We start from the raw sequence: 14,546 nt of genomic DNA, 5'->3' as shown, positions 1-14,546 counted from the left end.
TGGCAACTGAGGTTACATTTGGTTATTCATTGATAATATTTTTTTTCCTCATGCAAACACAACGTAGGCCTACGTGTGCACGCCCCTCATTTGTTAGAAAAATGCATGGACATATCGGCCACAATATAATAGCGTATAAAAGTTTGCTCATGTCTCGAGAAGTGTGATTCCACAATTTAGCCTACTTGACTATGAATTAATGTTGTACATTGAGCCATGTTCAGTAGACTATAATGATGACTGTCCATCCATGGCTCAAGATTTCAAGTGTCATGAGCGAAAGAGAATGGGATACAGAGGGGAAATGGTTAATGCCAGCCTCCCAAAAACATGGGCAGTTCGTTTTCAGCCGCATTTAAAATGTATCGAGTGTGTGGGGATTACCGTGAAGCGCTCAAGACAGAGAGGCTGGAGATGGTCAGGAGATTACTTTGGAGTGAGTCTAAAAAAAGCCTTCGATCACATTGCGTCAATAGACTTTGCGCACAATGCCAGTACTGCATTGGATACTTCTCCTTCTCTTGGGTAAGTTTAGCATATTTCAGCCTTTTCCTCTAGGTTTTTCTCATGTTCATTTTCTCATTTATTGAACCCTGCACCGAAAGAGCGTAGGTGCAGGCTATTCTGTTTATTTGGATTCACTAAGATTATGATGCTCTGCAGCGATTGTCACCTTTGAAAAGGTTTGACGGAAGGCAAAAACTGAAGTTTGAACTGCTGTCATCTCTTAGAGAAGCGTTAAGGACAGATTAGGACATGGCATCATGGTCTGGTCATCAGTCAAATTATCACCTAAACATCTTGAGTGAATGTGCGTGTTTCTCTCTGCGTTGTTCTTAAAACTCATTTTGCAACCAAGTCAAACTGCGACAGGTCAGCTAAATGCTAACCTGGACAGGGGGGACATTTTCATCCACGCACGTACCCACTCTGAAGCTTCTCTAAATGTTGCTGATAAAAGGTCTACCATGACATAGGCTATCTATTCTCCTTAATTTGCACTTTAGAAAGATTTAGCTTGACACACAACCTAAGGAAGATACCTGCAAAACACCTATTAGAGTCTTGTCAAAATGAAGAACAGCTTTATTAGATAAATAGTAGCCTATTAATTCAATGAGTGGTATATATCCTATTAGGCTACTTGAATTATAAGGACTGCTTGGCATTAGACTTATCATTCAGGGCATTACAGTAATTCGTTAAAGTGATGGAATGGATCCAGAAAGTGCAGTATATTCACACCAAGATATTTGTATGCCTACAAGAGACCTTATGACAACAGCAAAAGTAAAGACTTAAGCCAATACCTCCTGAACCTGTTGCTTTCTAGCTGAATAAATGACAGAGAGCAATGCTGCTGTTTATATTCCCAATAGGCCTGGCCTGTGGCACTCCATCAAGGTCTACTCGGAGAAAAAGAGGACTACTGGAACTGGCTGGGGTCATCAAATGTAGCACCGGAAGATCAGCTTTGGCCTATATGATGTACGGCTGTTACTGTGGCCTTGGAGGGCAAGGATGGCCCAGGGACAAGGCTGACTGGTAAGCTGTCAGCATCTACATTTCTTTAATTCTGACTGGCACAATACACAAGGTGATTCAGTGTAGCCTACAAAGAGTATAGCAACAAGGCAAATATCACAACCATGCACCATATCTGTTTGAATTTCCAATTGTTTGTGCCTTTCAGTTTGCTTAATTATAGTGATGTAGTTGCAAAGTGTGACTTTTACGAGTTCTGTGTAACAGTATGTCATTTTTTGTGCGGTCTTGTGGTCTTTTTTTCTCAGTCTGTCGGAAAACAGACCCACCCAGTTCTCCCACGCGCAAAATAGGAGCCTCTAGTTTGCTGGGTGCCCCTAATGACAGTCACTCGAGCCCTCAAACCCATCACATTTAAAAAGCACCATTCATTCCCTTCTGGAGTAATTTGTGCCCCCAAACTCAGACAAGTATATTTTTGAACACACTCACTTTTGTGGTTTGTTTTCCCTTCCGTTTCTAAATTAAAAGCTACAGTGTTCACGGAGCATCCGGTCTGAGGAATAAAACAGTGATGTACTTAAGCAGTAAATACTCCAACTCCATCTTGTCATGACCACATTTGTGTGGTGCATTGAGCTGTGTCTGATCCGATTTATTTGCATGATCTAGTTCTGTCGAGAAGAGAAATCAGTTCAGCTGTTAAACAACGTCCACAAACAGCCAGGTGAGAGAGACTTTGTGTTCCCTTTCTGTTTCAAAGGTGCTGTCATAAACATGACTGCTGCTACGGTGATGCAGAGTTTGCAGGTTGCCAAACACACACCGACAAGTACCAGTGGACATGTGAAGACAAGGAAGCCGATTGTGGTATGCCCAATTTGCTCTTTACACATACCTGTAGGAATTACATTGCCCTCTAAATAGACAACATACACAGGTGTGTCCTCACACCTTGATAGCTAAAGTAATGCTACTTTTGGTTGAATTGAAAAGCAAACATTTTTCATGGAGACTAAGCTTATGGGCATTTGCTTATGACTAAATGCTGTGTGTCAGCAAGCCCAAGACGTGTAGCAAGCAGTGGTTTCTGAATACAGTACACACATTATACAGAATGAGGGATGGGAGGGAGACCAGCTCCTATGGGACTGGGGCCAGACAGGGTAGTCTTCAGCCCACACCTTGGTATTTTAAGCATCAGCTTAGGTCAGACATTCAACATCACCAGGGAGCATTTTGGAAGCATCTGCAGTAGCAATGTGTACATTGTGTTTTGTCATGCAACTAGCAGCCCCATATTTACTTTGAGAAGGATTTCCATGGTGTGCCTCACATGAACTGTGGCTGCCAAGGGTAGTGACTGAATTAGTTTGTCCATCCTCACACTAATTTTGGTGTGTGTGCTTCATTCCAGATTCTCTGAAGGACAAATGTGAGAAAATGCTCTGCCGGTGTGACAGGGAAGCAGCTAAGTGTCTGAGGAAAGCGCCTTTCATTCAGAAATATGCTTTTTGGCCTGATTTTCTCTGTGGATGTGTTCACCCAACCTGTAATTTCTACTGATCTATCAGTGAAGTCTCTCCAGCATGCAACATTCTATAATAGTGCGGAAGTCAAGTTTTTATTATGTCTCTTTTCTATAACCACAGCTACTCTTTTTGTACTGTTTACTATATTTTGTGATTTCTTTGTTCAATAAGTAGTACTGTACAACCCTTTGTGGGAATTAAAGAATCATGACATCTCTCAATAAAACTATGTCTGCATTTATTCAGAGAGAAGAATAGGCACATACCGTAGTCAGTTCACAGAAGTGGCCAAGTGATTATAAAGAAATAGGTTAATGAAAGTGAGTGAAGGGCAGCTACAGTAAGTCCAACTGTATTTGACTGACCCTGCATATACAGCCCTTAAGTATCAGTGTATGCAGTGTAGAGCCTAGATTCTCAGCCCGAACCCGGGACAGAGAGTGTGCAGGCTTGGGAGGGGATGGGCTGGATTTTTGCAGTGCAGTGAGCCCTCATTCAGCAACATATTGTGACACAGAAATGCTATCTCTTTTGTCGAATTCGTTCACCTGAAAACAACAAGCTAAACATGACATGACAGGTAAGACTGAGTGTTTGTCTGTTACTCTCAAACCACCTTAAAGTTGGACATTTCATGACATTTTGTTACAACTGTAATAGTGTAGTTTTAAGCACTAGACTGGAAGAGAGGGAGAGCAAATCAAGACCTCAGTTCCTAACATGACACAATGTAGGCCAGTAACAAGCTGGGGAACAAGAGGCCCAGTATTGTAGACTAGTAGAGAGTGGATGGATTCTTATCTGGTTCTCAAAGACAGATCAAGTAGCTACAACCACTACAGTGGCGCTCTGATTAAACCACGTCTGCAGGTTTCCTACTCTTCCGGCCAAGAAGAGTAGAGGTCTCGAAAGGCACGGGGATAAGGGGTTTAAATGAGCCACCATCTTAAAACAGAATCAAGTCTATGCTTCATCCTCTCTGAACATTAATGCATTTGGTGTAATGCACAATGTCTATGTACCATACATGTGGACATGTTTTAGTCCTAACATAACCTGTATATTAAGTATATAGTCTTAAAGCAAATATTCAACCGATTCTGCTTGCAGCTTCATACCCATAGCTGTACTCCTCATGTTGGAAATGTCCAAATCTGTAACTGATTGCAGGGCCTTTATTGAAACAACATGGCCACTCTCACTGTGTCTGTCTTCGTTTGGCTCAGTATGACAATATGCTGTAGAATATCTCCTCTCAACTTGAATTCCATGAGGATGGGATTCATACCTAATTATAGAGACTGAACATTTTTGGACATGGATTATTTACAAATGGCTATATTGAGAGAATGATACTCAGCCGCACATTCATTCTAAATATGTAGGACACCAGCCCTATTTGTAATGTTTGTATAACTGTTTTTCTGGGCACGAAGTTGACCTTTTAAATACATTGAGGGTGGTGCTAGCTAGCTCGAGGCTTTAAGTATAAACATCCCAATGTTAATTGTTGATTAGTATCAGGAAAATGCCCTCTGGACCATGTCAACTCGGTACACACTCTGAGAGAACCCTGGCAAAGTTGATGTTGTTTCTGAGATGCTTGAAGAGTGGGTGGGAATTCCTGTCATTGGCTGACAAAACTTAAAGTGAGAGCATGAGAGAGAAAGAAAAGAGGGAGAGAGAAGCAACTTGAATAAATTCTCTCTCCTCTCCTCCGCTGTTCGATCCGTGACGCTTTTCCTCCACGTCATTCCTGGCATGACTGAGCTGTGAGATCATCACCGTCACATGGGAGCGTGCCACATTCTGTCCTCCTCCTCCTCCTGCTCAGAGAGACTGGCCCCGGGACACCAGACCTCATTTAAGCTGTTCTACACGGAGAGCACCAACAGGTGGTGTCATGCGCCCACTTTTGAGAATGTCATGCTGCTGGGGGTTGGTGGAGGTAGAGACGTGATGAATGACACAGTTTTAAACTGCAGTCTTTTAATACACTGACATACTTTTCAAACACACAAACCCACAAAGCTCAATTGCCCGACTAACTGTATATCATGGCTTGTCTCTTTCCCCAAAAAAAAAATCTGCAACCAAATAAACAACACAGTCAATGCTGTTGAAATGGGCACGTGTATTTATACTGATAATGGAGCAACATTCATAGTTTTCAGCAATTCTCTATGGTGGACCAATGGTCAGTCGAGGCACACAATGTCACTGGCAGTGCCATCAGATCAGTAACAGGACAGGGGCAGGACTTAGGTCCATCCCTGAGTCTGTGGCCTCACAAAGGATTCTGGAGCGCCATGAGTAGGCACTGGCAGCAGCAGCAGCAGCAGTGCCATCACATCCCCCTGGGGGAGAGAGGAGTCAGTTCGGGAGCTGGAGCCCGACGCTGCGCTGCGCTGGGACACGAGTATTTGGGGCATGCTCCACAAACACTCGACCGCTTGTGTCCGGCCGTCACAGGGTAATGAGTGAACAAGTTATGAAAGTCATATGCTGCTGCAGTCACATGGGCCTGAGCACAGAGAGGGGGTTGAAGCTTCTCATTTTCGTGTTGGCATGTTTACCTCCTTTGAGAAATCTGTTTGTGTGTGTGTGTGTGTGTGTGTGTGTGTGTGTGTGTGTGTGTGTGTGTGTTTCCCCTTACCATGTCCCTGTACACATTTATAAAAAAGATTACATTTTGGTTGAGCTTATCTGCCTTCTTTTTTCCTGTTGTTTATCATATTTCTTTTTCAGCCAACATTAATTAGTTTCAAAGAGGAGTTCATTTGTGTTACTTGGAGGAATGAACATCCAAACAATAAAAAAGCGTGGGCCTTAATAATCCCTTTGTATACACTGAGACTATAGATTAAATGCACGCTGAAATGTGACCCTGGAGATCAAATAGTTAATGAGAAGCATTAATGGGGCAGAAGAGACATGGAGAGGAGACTACCATTCACTTGTGTTCAGTAAGCGCCGTGTAATTTAGAGCTCTGTGTAATTTTGAGCTTCATAATGGCAGGGCATATAATTAGTTTCAGAGTACTTTATGTGCTGTGCTCCCAACAGATTTACAAGTTGTGACTGTGAAGAGAGGCTTCAGTGAGAAGGGTATTTAGAGAGCATTTACCATGCTAAAGGTGCAGAAGACAGCCCCCGACCCCCCATCTCCTTCTTGAAGGAAGGTAATGAGTCAGAATGGGCAAGTGGCTACTTCACTTTATTAAGACAGGTTAACACATATAAACATGCAAGGTCTAACATCAAAACAAAATCACAAAACAAACATATGGCACATTCTCCTTTATTCCACTGTGGTAAGTTAAAGTTTTAATACAGTGATGTTATGCATTTCATGTCAGTACTCAGGAATAGAAGTCAACAAGACAAACTCGGTTTAGCTCAAGAATCCAAGAGCTGGAGTTCAATGAAATCCTCTGGGGTCTGGAAACAGTGTTTTGCACTCGGTGTTGCCACTTACCACGCAGTGCCAGGAAAGATGGTGCATGAGTGCCAAGGCCTCCTTCACTTTGAGCAGAGCCCTTCTTTGTGGAAAAAGCCGTATTGCATCACCACACCTGTGGTCTCATGACCCAACTTAAGTTCCACTGGAAACACACCGGTTCTCATGTGCTCCTGTGTGGCGTACATCGTCATGGCTTTTTTTTTTCCGGCACAGTCCTTCCGTGATGACCAAAAAATCCCTGCAAAGCAAGCTCAGCACATTGTGTGTAAGTGGCCGGTTATCACACAGCATTTGCTCTCAGGCTATTCATCTGTACATATCTGACTTGTGACTGAGATGGCAGTGGTGAAGAGGGGACTTGTTGTCGCTGGCATTTTAAGGCCTGGAGTGTTGCTGCCAGTGTCTGTCCACTGAGCCATGCCTTAAATGTCTCTGTTATTGAATTAGTTAGGGTGCATTTATTCAACAGGCTCATGCATTTCCTGAAAAGCATATTTTCATGTGACAGTCATGGGAGAGAATAATGCCCTAAATGCAACAGGGTGGCTAGTATGCTAATCATTCAGGTGGCTGCATTTCAGTCTCAAAACATTATCACATTATGGTAACAGTGTGATGGATATAAATGCCCAGTCATTGTAGACATGCTAAAATGCACACCATTCAGCAAGAACTATCTCTGGTTCAGCTGTGGCATTCCTGCTTGAACTATGCTTCCATTCAGCCTTCAACATCCATGAGAAGAGTGCTATAACAATTTATCTCTTGCCAATAAAATCAACTGGCCAGAGTCATGTGCAATGCATGAAGTCTCATGTTAGGAAACACTTTACATTTTCAGAAGTGAATGACAGTGGCAAAGTAAGATCGAGGTGAGAAGATAAGTCTAGACTTGCAGGAGGTTGCAAAATAACTCTAGGTTCTTTTTTGTTCAGCCATGCATGCCTTCACTTGTTTTGTGAGATTTAATTGAAATGTGATACAATATTATCCAATCATTATCTGTGGATTTATGATTGAGGCGGCACGTACGCATACACCCTGTTGTGATTCAAAATGAAAACGCACAGCTAAACAAATCCTTGAAAATGTGCTCATATTAAGTTGTGGGCATACTACAGTTTTATGCGTAACAGCCTAAACAATAACCACCATTCTGTATCTTAGAGAGCAGCGTCTCGAGGACATGTATGTTATGTTCAAAGCCGACAGGCATCCACTGCCTGCACTTTGCCTCACTTATTTTACACACATCTTGTCCTTAAGCCCTCACCTTACACGCAGGACCCACAAATCCATTTGGCAGAGCTAAAACACAGAACTGAAGCCTGCAGAAATCAAAGCCATGTGCTCTGGCTTCCGTTCTCATTTCCTTTGATAAGAGCAGCAGACACAGCATCTTCGCGAGCACATAAGGGAACCTTAGGGACGGCCAATGCCGGGATCATCACATAAAAGCCTCCATAACCTGCGAGGCGTGCATACATGTTACATTTGTAGCTGTGCAAGCACGCTCACGTAGCGTAACCTGCTCAGGGCGGAGCAACGCATCTCATGCATTTTGGATCACAAGATGTTGACAATGCAGGAATAAAATTATAAAGTAAGACTGGCACTAGTGTTTGTGCTTCGTTAAGCACTTTGCTCGGAATTGACATCCGCCCGATTAGTTTGGCCGTGAGAGTGCTTCATGTGGTTTTGGTTAGGAGAGAGGAGCTGCACTTTTTTTGACAAGGGGACGTGTTTCGACTCAGCTTGATGCTTGCCTCTCTTTACCCTTCCACTCCGCTGCTTGCGTTTGATCTCATTGGAACCCGTGTTAGGATGGTCATGCTTTGCACTTCCACCGAGCAGAAGAGACAGAAGAATGCTGACTAATGGTTGCAATGAAGGACGGGCTATTGAAGAACAACTGAGGCACGGGCCATAAAAGCCAAGTCTTCCACATGCAATGCTCCATGTCAGTTGGATAAATCAGCATTTCTTTTTTACAATGTTTGATCTCTCAGGGGTCATTGGTAGACAGAGGGGGAGCTTAAGCTTTTTAAAGTATCTCACTGCTTAACAATGTGCCATGGACAGTTTTTTTCTTATTCAAAATGACATTTACAGCCAGCCTGCTATAGCAGTGTGAATGTAAGAACAGACCTAGCTCGCTCTCTCCCTAAGCTGGGTTCAATATGGTATTGATAAGGTAGTTTGGCATTGGGAATTTTGATGGTGTAATCCACATCCTGTGCTTCAACAAAGAGGCCTAAAAACACAACAACAAAACCTTTTCTCTCGTCCAGGGTATTCTGCAATTGTTTCTTTTGCTTGACTGTTCCTGTCTTGCTTTAAAGGATGCAACTCTATTCTTTTCTTTGAACAGACATCCTTTCATATTTCATCAGTGAGCAACACAAGGAGAGGGTTTGTGAAAACTCTGTTTGGGGAGCCATTAACGTGAAGCCCAGGAAGCGAGGGGATGGATGCCAGTCTTCTGAATCACTGGGACTTGTTTCCACCGAATGATAGAGGACCAATAAGCCCAGCCGACAGCCAGAATCTTGGCTTACCCAGCCCAGTGCACATTTCCACTTTCCCTCCTCTTCTTTTGGGCTATTCCTTAAAATGGGTATGGACACAAGAGCTCCGATTCTAATTGCAATATCCTATTGTTTTTCTACCACAATCTCAAATCACAAACATAATAATAATAATCATAATCTTCAATATAGCTTTGGAAAGCAATTGCTTTTGAGTTGTAGTGTCAATAACAATCATATGTATATACAGTATAGTAAACAAAATGTTATACCTCCAAATTCAATGGCATAGACCTTCCATGATAACAACGTATCTCAACCAAATATCCATACATAAAAAATATCTCAAGCATCCATTTGAAGTGTTGCAATTTAAGACATAGTGTTGTTCAACTAACGTAACTAACTAAATTCAATTTTTTTTCTTTAAGTAAAGCATTTTGTATTAGAGTGAACATTAATGCTGTCTCCATGGCCCCCTCCCAACTATGCTCAGAGTCATGATGCTGGTAATTGGGTTTTTCACAAGATCTTAGACGGCATTTAATTACTTTGTTCCTTTGTAGAAATCGTTGGTTTAATCAAAGAAGTTTTCATTGACACAGAGTCTGAACTAACATTAAATAGTGCAATTATCAAGAATGCTAATTTGTACTGGATACAACCATTTCATATTCAATGAACAAAACCATGTGCTCCAAGTTGGAAGTTGGAATAAAATCACATCAAGAATCAAATACTGAAATCACTGTGGAAGGTAAGGAGTCTCTCTAATACTTATTTACCACTGCCATTTGAACACATATTCATAGCTAAGTTACATTTGCATAACAAATTTATTTAACATGTTTTGATAATAATAAGTATTACAAACTGAGTTTGATGAAGTGAATATAGACTACCTAAACATTATCCACTGAGTTAATATCTCTATTTCTAAGACCTCTAATGGGCAGAATTATCATAATACATTATTATTTGTCATTATTTATTTGAATTTATTGTGCCTATTATATGCAGTGCATTTACATTACAGCGAAAAGCTACCATCCACAGAGTAACTGAAACCCATCATCAACATTATTATTTTTCTCTTATAGATATTTCTGCCAAATCGTACAGGAATAGCTTTCTGTTGTCATCATATTAAAGGATCAATTATATCAAACACACATGGACTTATCTCAGATTAAGTCCACTTTTAGATGAAAGCATGAATACTGAATAAGATATAGACAAGTTGTATTGTGAGAGCAAACTTCAATTTCAGCCCACGTCAGAACAAAACATTGGCTTTGTGTTTAGAGCACTGTAAAAGCAAGGACACTATCACTTATGCGCATCACGTTGTCTTCAGTTCACGGGGTTCTGTCGAAGCTCTAAATATAACCACAGAGGGAGAAAGGGTAAATCTATCCCTCTCTAGCCCGGTGCGAGGGCAAGCTTGTCATGTGAGATTTTTCAATATACTTCACCCTGCCAGTCGACCCCCCCTCCTCACCACCACCCCCCCTGGCCCCCTGCACGCTCTCTCTCTGTTTCTCCCAGAACAGAGCAGCCACTGCACTTCTAGGATCCCACCAGAATGTGTCGAGTCAAAAGAGCAGAGACCTGAGCAGTCGAGTCAGCTGTGTGAAACAGATGGGAGAAGTGCGGAGCCCATCTCACTGACAGAGAATGTGCCGTTTCTCATTTGAAACGCGTCATCTTCATCCGACACGATGAGCACAGCACAGAGAGCAGTGCTGGGACACACAACAGCAGAGCCTGCATGAGGCCACTGATAGGGCATGACTGGGCTGCTCAGAGTGACAGCATGTGGAATGCAACAGAGGCTCTTACCAGGGGCTCATCCAAGAGGCTCCGCTCCACATATTGACAACCGTGACAGGCTTAATGCCTAGCAAACTTTTTACTAAAGGTATGAACTAGAGGAGGGGGGTAAACCTAAAGTAGGTACATTTTAAATCAAATCATCTTACTCTATTGCTACTCACCGTGCAACAACTGTTCAACTCTGCAACATTTTCTTAGAGGCAAATACCTGCCATCTAATCATTTACATCATCTTCTGAGGCCATGTCTCCTAAAGAGCCAGGAGGTGGGGAATGGCCTCCTACAGTATATAAAGAGATCCAATTCCTGACATCTAAGTCATCAGCTCTTCACCTGCAGGCTTCCTCTAGCAGGAGTTAACCCAATGCACCAACCCTATGACGCACAGAGCCTCTGAGATTTGACATGATTCACAGAAAATGAACGTCCACTGACATGGTTTGAACAAAATACTGGAACACAGAGGTGTCACTTTATGCTAAAATACAGAGTTTAAAAACAGAATAACTGAAGTGTGTTTGACTGTGTTCTCCATGAGAGAATGTTTTTGCTTGCATGAGTATTCGTCTACACGTGTGTGTGTGTGTGTGTGTGTGTGTGTGTGTGTGTGTGTGTGTGTGTGTGTGTGTGTGTGTGGGTGAGAGAATACATGCATAGTTGCATACAGTGAGTGTTTGCGCTTGTTTATTCCAACATGTGCAGATCTGTGTTAGTGTGTGTGATGGCATGCTTTTTTCTCTCCCACCCTGAGACTGTTGTATCTGGCGGCCTGACATCCTGGAGTGGGGCCAGCTCACATTATTAAACAGTAAACGGCTGCAGCACAGCCACACAGCACAGCCTCTCTTGAGAGAGAGAGAGAGAGAGAGAGAGAGAGAGAGAGAGAGAGAGAGAGAGAGAGAGAGAGAGAGAGAGAGAGAGAGAGAGAGAGAGAGAGAGAGAGAGAGAGAGAGAGAGAGAGAGAGAGAGAGAGAGAGAGATCGATCAGTTTCTATAATCAGTAACAATCACATCTAAGATGTAATATTTCCTCAACTGTCATTGAGAAGGAAAGGGAAAAGTCTAAAGTGTGCATAAGGCATGCAGTTTGTGCTGGCTCATATTCTCTCTCTGCATCGTTTTGTCCCTCACAAACGTCCAAACCTCAAAATCTCAATTTCTTTTGCTGAGCTGAGGAGGAGGAAAGATGTGCTGGAATGAGAAGCGCGACTCTTGTGCCGGAGGATTACTGCCTATCGGACACGTTCTCCAGAACTGGCGTCGGAGCCGTCAAAATGGAGCCGCAGATGCACGTGGGGAGTCGAGCCTAACTCTGTTGAAACAGGAATCTGAACGCGGGTCGTGACAATTCAAACCATTTGGTGCAACAATGTTAACGCAGACTGCCAGTTCAGCGTGCAGGCCTCTGCAGGGCATTCTTAAACCCTGACTCAGGAGTTCACAACATACTCTGACTCCGCTCCCCAAAACCACTGATCTACCAGCTCAGACACTTGTCTCTCCATGTTCATGTCTTTTTTTTTATCTCTTGATAACACATTTCAAACTCATTAAAAAGAAGATTAATACCCATCAAACAACTATTTTTCATGATTTGAGGGGAGGGGCGTTAACAATGCCCCCTTTCACATAAATATAGGGAAAGATGTCACATGATGCTGCTGTAAATGGTTACATCCATGAAGCACAAAATGGTTTGCCTGTTCCATTCCTTGGGCATCATTAAGTCCCTCAAAGGCACAATGTGAGCAGACTCCTGCACATTTCTCTATACCCACACCAACATCCCAATAATCACTAAGAGTGCATCACCCCATCAAGGAAAATATATTTGAACTACTATGTTCTAAGTATGAAAAACATGCCATGGCCATTAGCCTTAACAAACTACATAGGATATGGGTATCGTTTTCGTAACTGTACATCTCTGTCAGGTCTTTAATGAGGCACACATCCCAGCTGCAATCATGTGGGGTGAGTCCTGGGAGTCCGTCCACGCTTAGGTAAGCGGGGTGTCAATAATGACTTTCCCAGATGAAATGCCCCCACCCCCCACTCTCTCTCTCCTGTGACAGGACACCAACGCAGCCTAAAGCAGTTGGCACAGCTGGTCAGCCCAATCTCACAACACTCAAACATTGCCACGGTGACACTGCATATTGGTTACATATCGACAGTCAAAATGGATTTACATAACCACTATGAACATATGCTTTCTAACCAAATGAATTGCTTCTAATGAACCTGATAAACTTCTAAATTGCGTAACTTCTCAATTATCACTTCATTTGTCACAACAATCTCATTATGGTTACAGAATTGCTTTTTATAGCCAGGAAGCTGTTGCCATAGCTGGAGTTGATTTGGTTACTTGATCTTTCAGAGCTATATTTGGCATTACAATGCATGTGCTTGGCATGATAAAAACTAAAAGTCTGGACATACAAAATGGAGCTTCAGCTCTTAATGGACCTCTTTTTTACAGGTGTCCAGTACATCATCTGGACGATTCATTGGCGTCAACTGGCCTGTCTCTATAATAACAATGGTATTACATGACACTTCATTAATTGTGTATATAATTCCAACTAGGACTGTCTTGAACTCCAAACAAGATTTTCTGTAGCCAAGTACTTGCATGCAGAAAAGGCCTACTCATTAAAACTGTCCTTTGTAAAGTTTTTTTTGGTTGGCCAGCTTGGTGCAATTTCACATAACTGAAATCTATTGTAAAAGGGTTGCAACAGTGGTTTATAGGATATGATATAACTATCACTACAAATCACACTCATGGCCCACTACAAAGAATAATTCCTGATGGTTTCTTCTCAGAATTAATTTCCATCGATTCTGTCACATGAATAATGTGGTTGTTAAATGGATGTTATGAGGGATGATATGTGTTAAGTGCTTGTGTTGTTTCTAGGTGTATGCCTTTAGATGAGGACATTTACTGCAAATGAAATTTACCTATGGCTACAAATAAAGTAACTTGAACCAGTAGGCAAATATAGAGCCAAACCCTTCTATGTGGTAGGAAATCTCACTTGGCCACCCCACGGTGGAGAATTCAGTCTGTGGACACACAGGCCTTGAGAAATGTAGAGAAAGTAATATAAACATTTTAGATATTCAAATCCAGTTGTCATTGACTATGTGTAATAAGCAATACCTCTATGATACCATAAATGAATTCAACCTGACACTACACCGTCCTCAGGAAGGAAAAAGACAAATGTGGCTCATTTGTTGGTATAATACTGTCTATACATATGCTGGAGAAAAAGAGAATCACTGACATGTAAGGTAGGATATTTCAGCCTATGACAGCAGTAGACTGCATGACAAACATGTATGCCTTGTTTGCTCACAAGTGGGTGTAATAAAGGAGCATCAAACTACAATCTTATACCCATGCAAAACATTTTTATAATGACCATGAGAATGACCATAACAGTGAGATCTCATTCCAACAAGTCCGGCCAACTGTGAGTCTGTCCTGGTGGAAGGAAATCCCCTGAAAGAGTTAATATACTCCTAAAGTGATGCCATGGCGACACACCAAATGCTCTGGGCCTTCCGTCAGATGCTCTTAAACAGTGGACTGATACATGGGCATACAAGGCATTAAGGAGCCTGCCTGCAAGAAGCCTTAGCCCAGTGAAAAACAACATAATTGAGCGCAGAAGGCGATATGATGGA

The 14,546-nt window shown here is 42.3% G+C and overlaps 1 protein-coding gene across 1 annotated transcript; it reads left to right on the top strand.

Annotated features, from left to right (window-relative positions):
* The first annotated feature begins 282 nt into the window (after positions 1–282).
* Positions 283–3,230, top strand: pla2g10 (phospholipase A2 group X). The gene is made up of 4 exons (XM_062532982.1): positions 283–525; positions 1,380–1,545; positions 2,249–2,355; positions 2,903–3,230. The coding sequence occupies exons 1-4, from the start codon at positions 489–491 to the stop codon at positions 3,049–3,051; spliced, it is 459 nt and encodes a 152-aa protein (XP_062388966.1). The 5' UTR covers positions 283–488; the 3' UTR covers positions 3,052–3,230.
* Positions 3,231–14,546: the final 11,316 nt, after the last annotated feature.

Source organism: Sardina pilchardus, chromosome 3 (assembly GCF_963854185.1).
Source record: "Sardina pilchardus chromosome 3, fSarPil1.1, whole genome shotgun sequence".
Classification (NCBI taxonomy): Eukaryota; Metazoa; Chordata; class Actinopteri; order Clupeiformes; family Clupeidae; genus Sardina; species Sardina pilchardus.
The sequence above is the reverse complement of the archived record's forward strand: the minus strand, read 5'-3'. Positions and strand labels throughout refer to the sequence as shown.

Coding starts and splice junctions, on each gene's coding strand:
- pla2g10 (XM_062532982.1), top strand. CDS start 489: ATGCCAGTACTGCATTGGATACTTCTCCTTCTCTTGG. Junction 526..1,379: donor GATACTTCTCCTTCTCTTGG/GTAAGTTTAGCA, acceptor TATTCCCAATAG/GCCTGGCCTGTGGCACTCCA. Junction 1,546..2,248: donor CCCAGGGACAAGGCTGACTG/GTAAGCTGTCAG, acceptor TCTGTTTCAAAG/GTGCTGTCATAAACATGACT.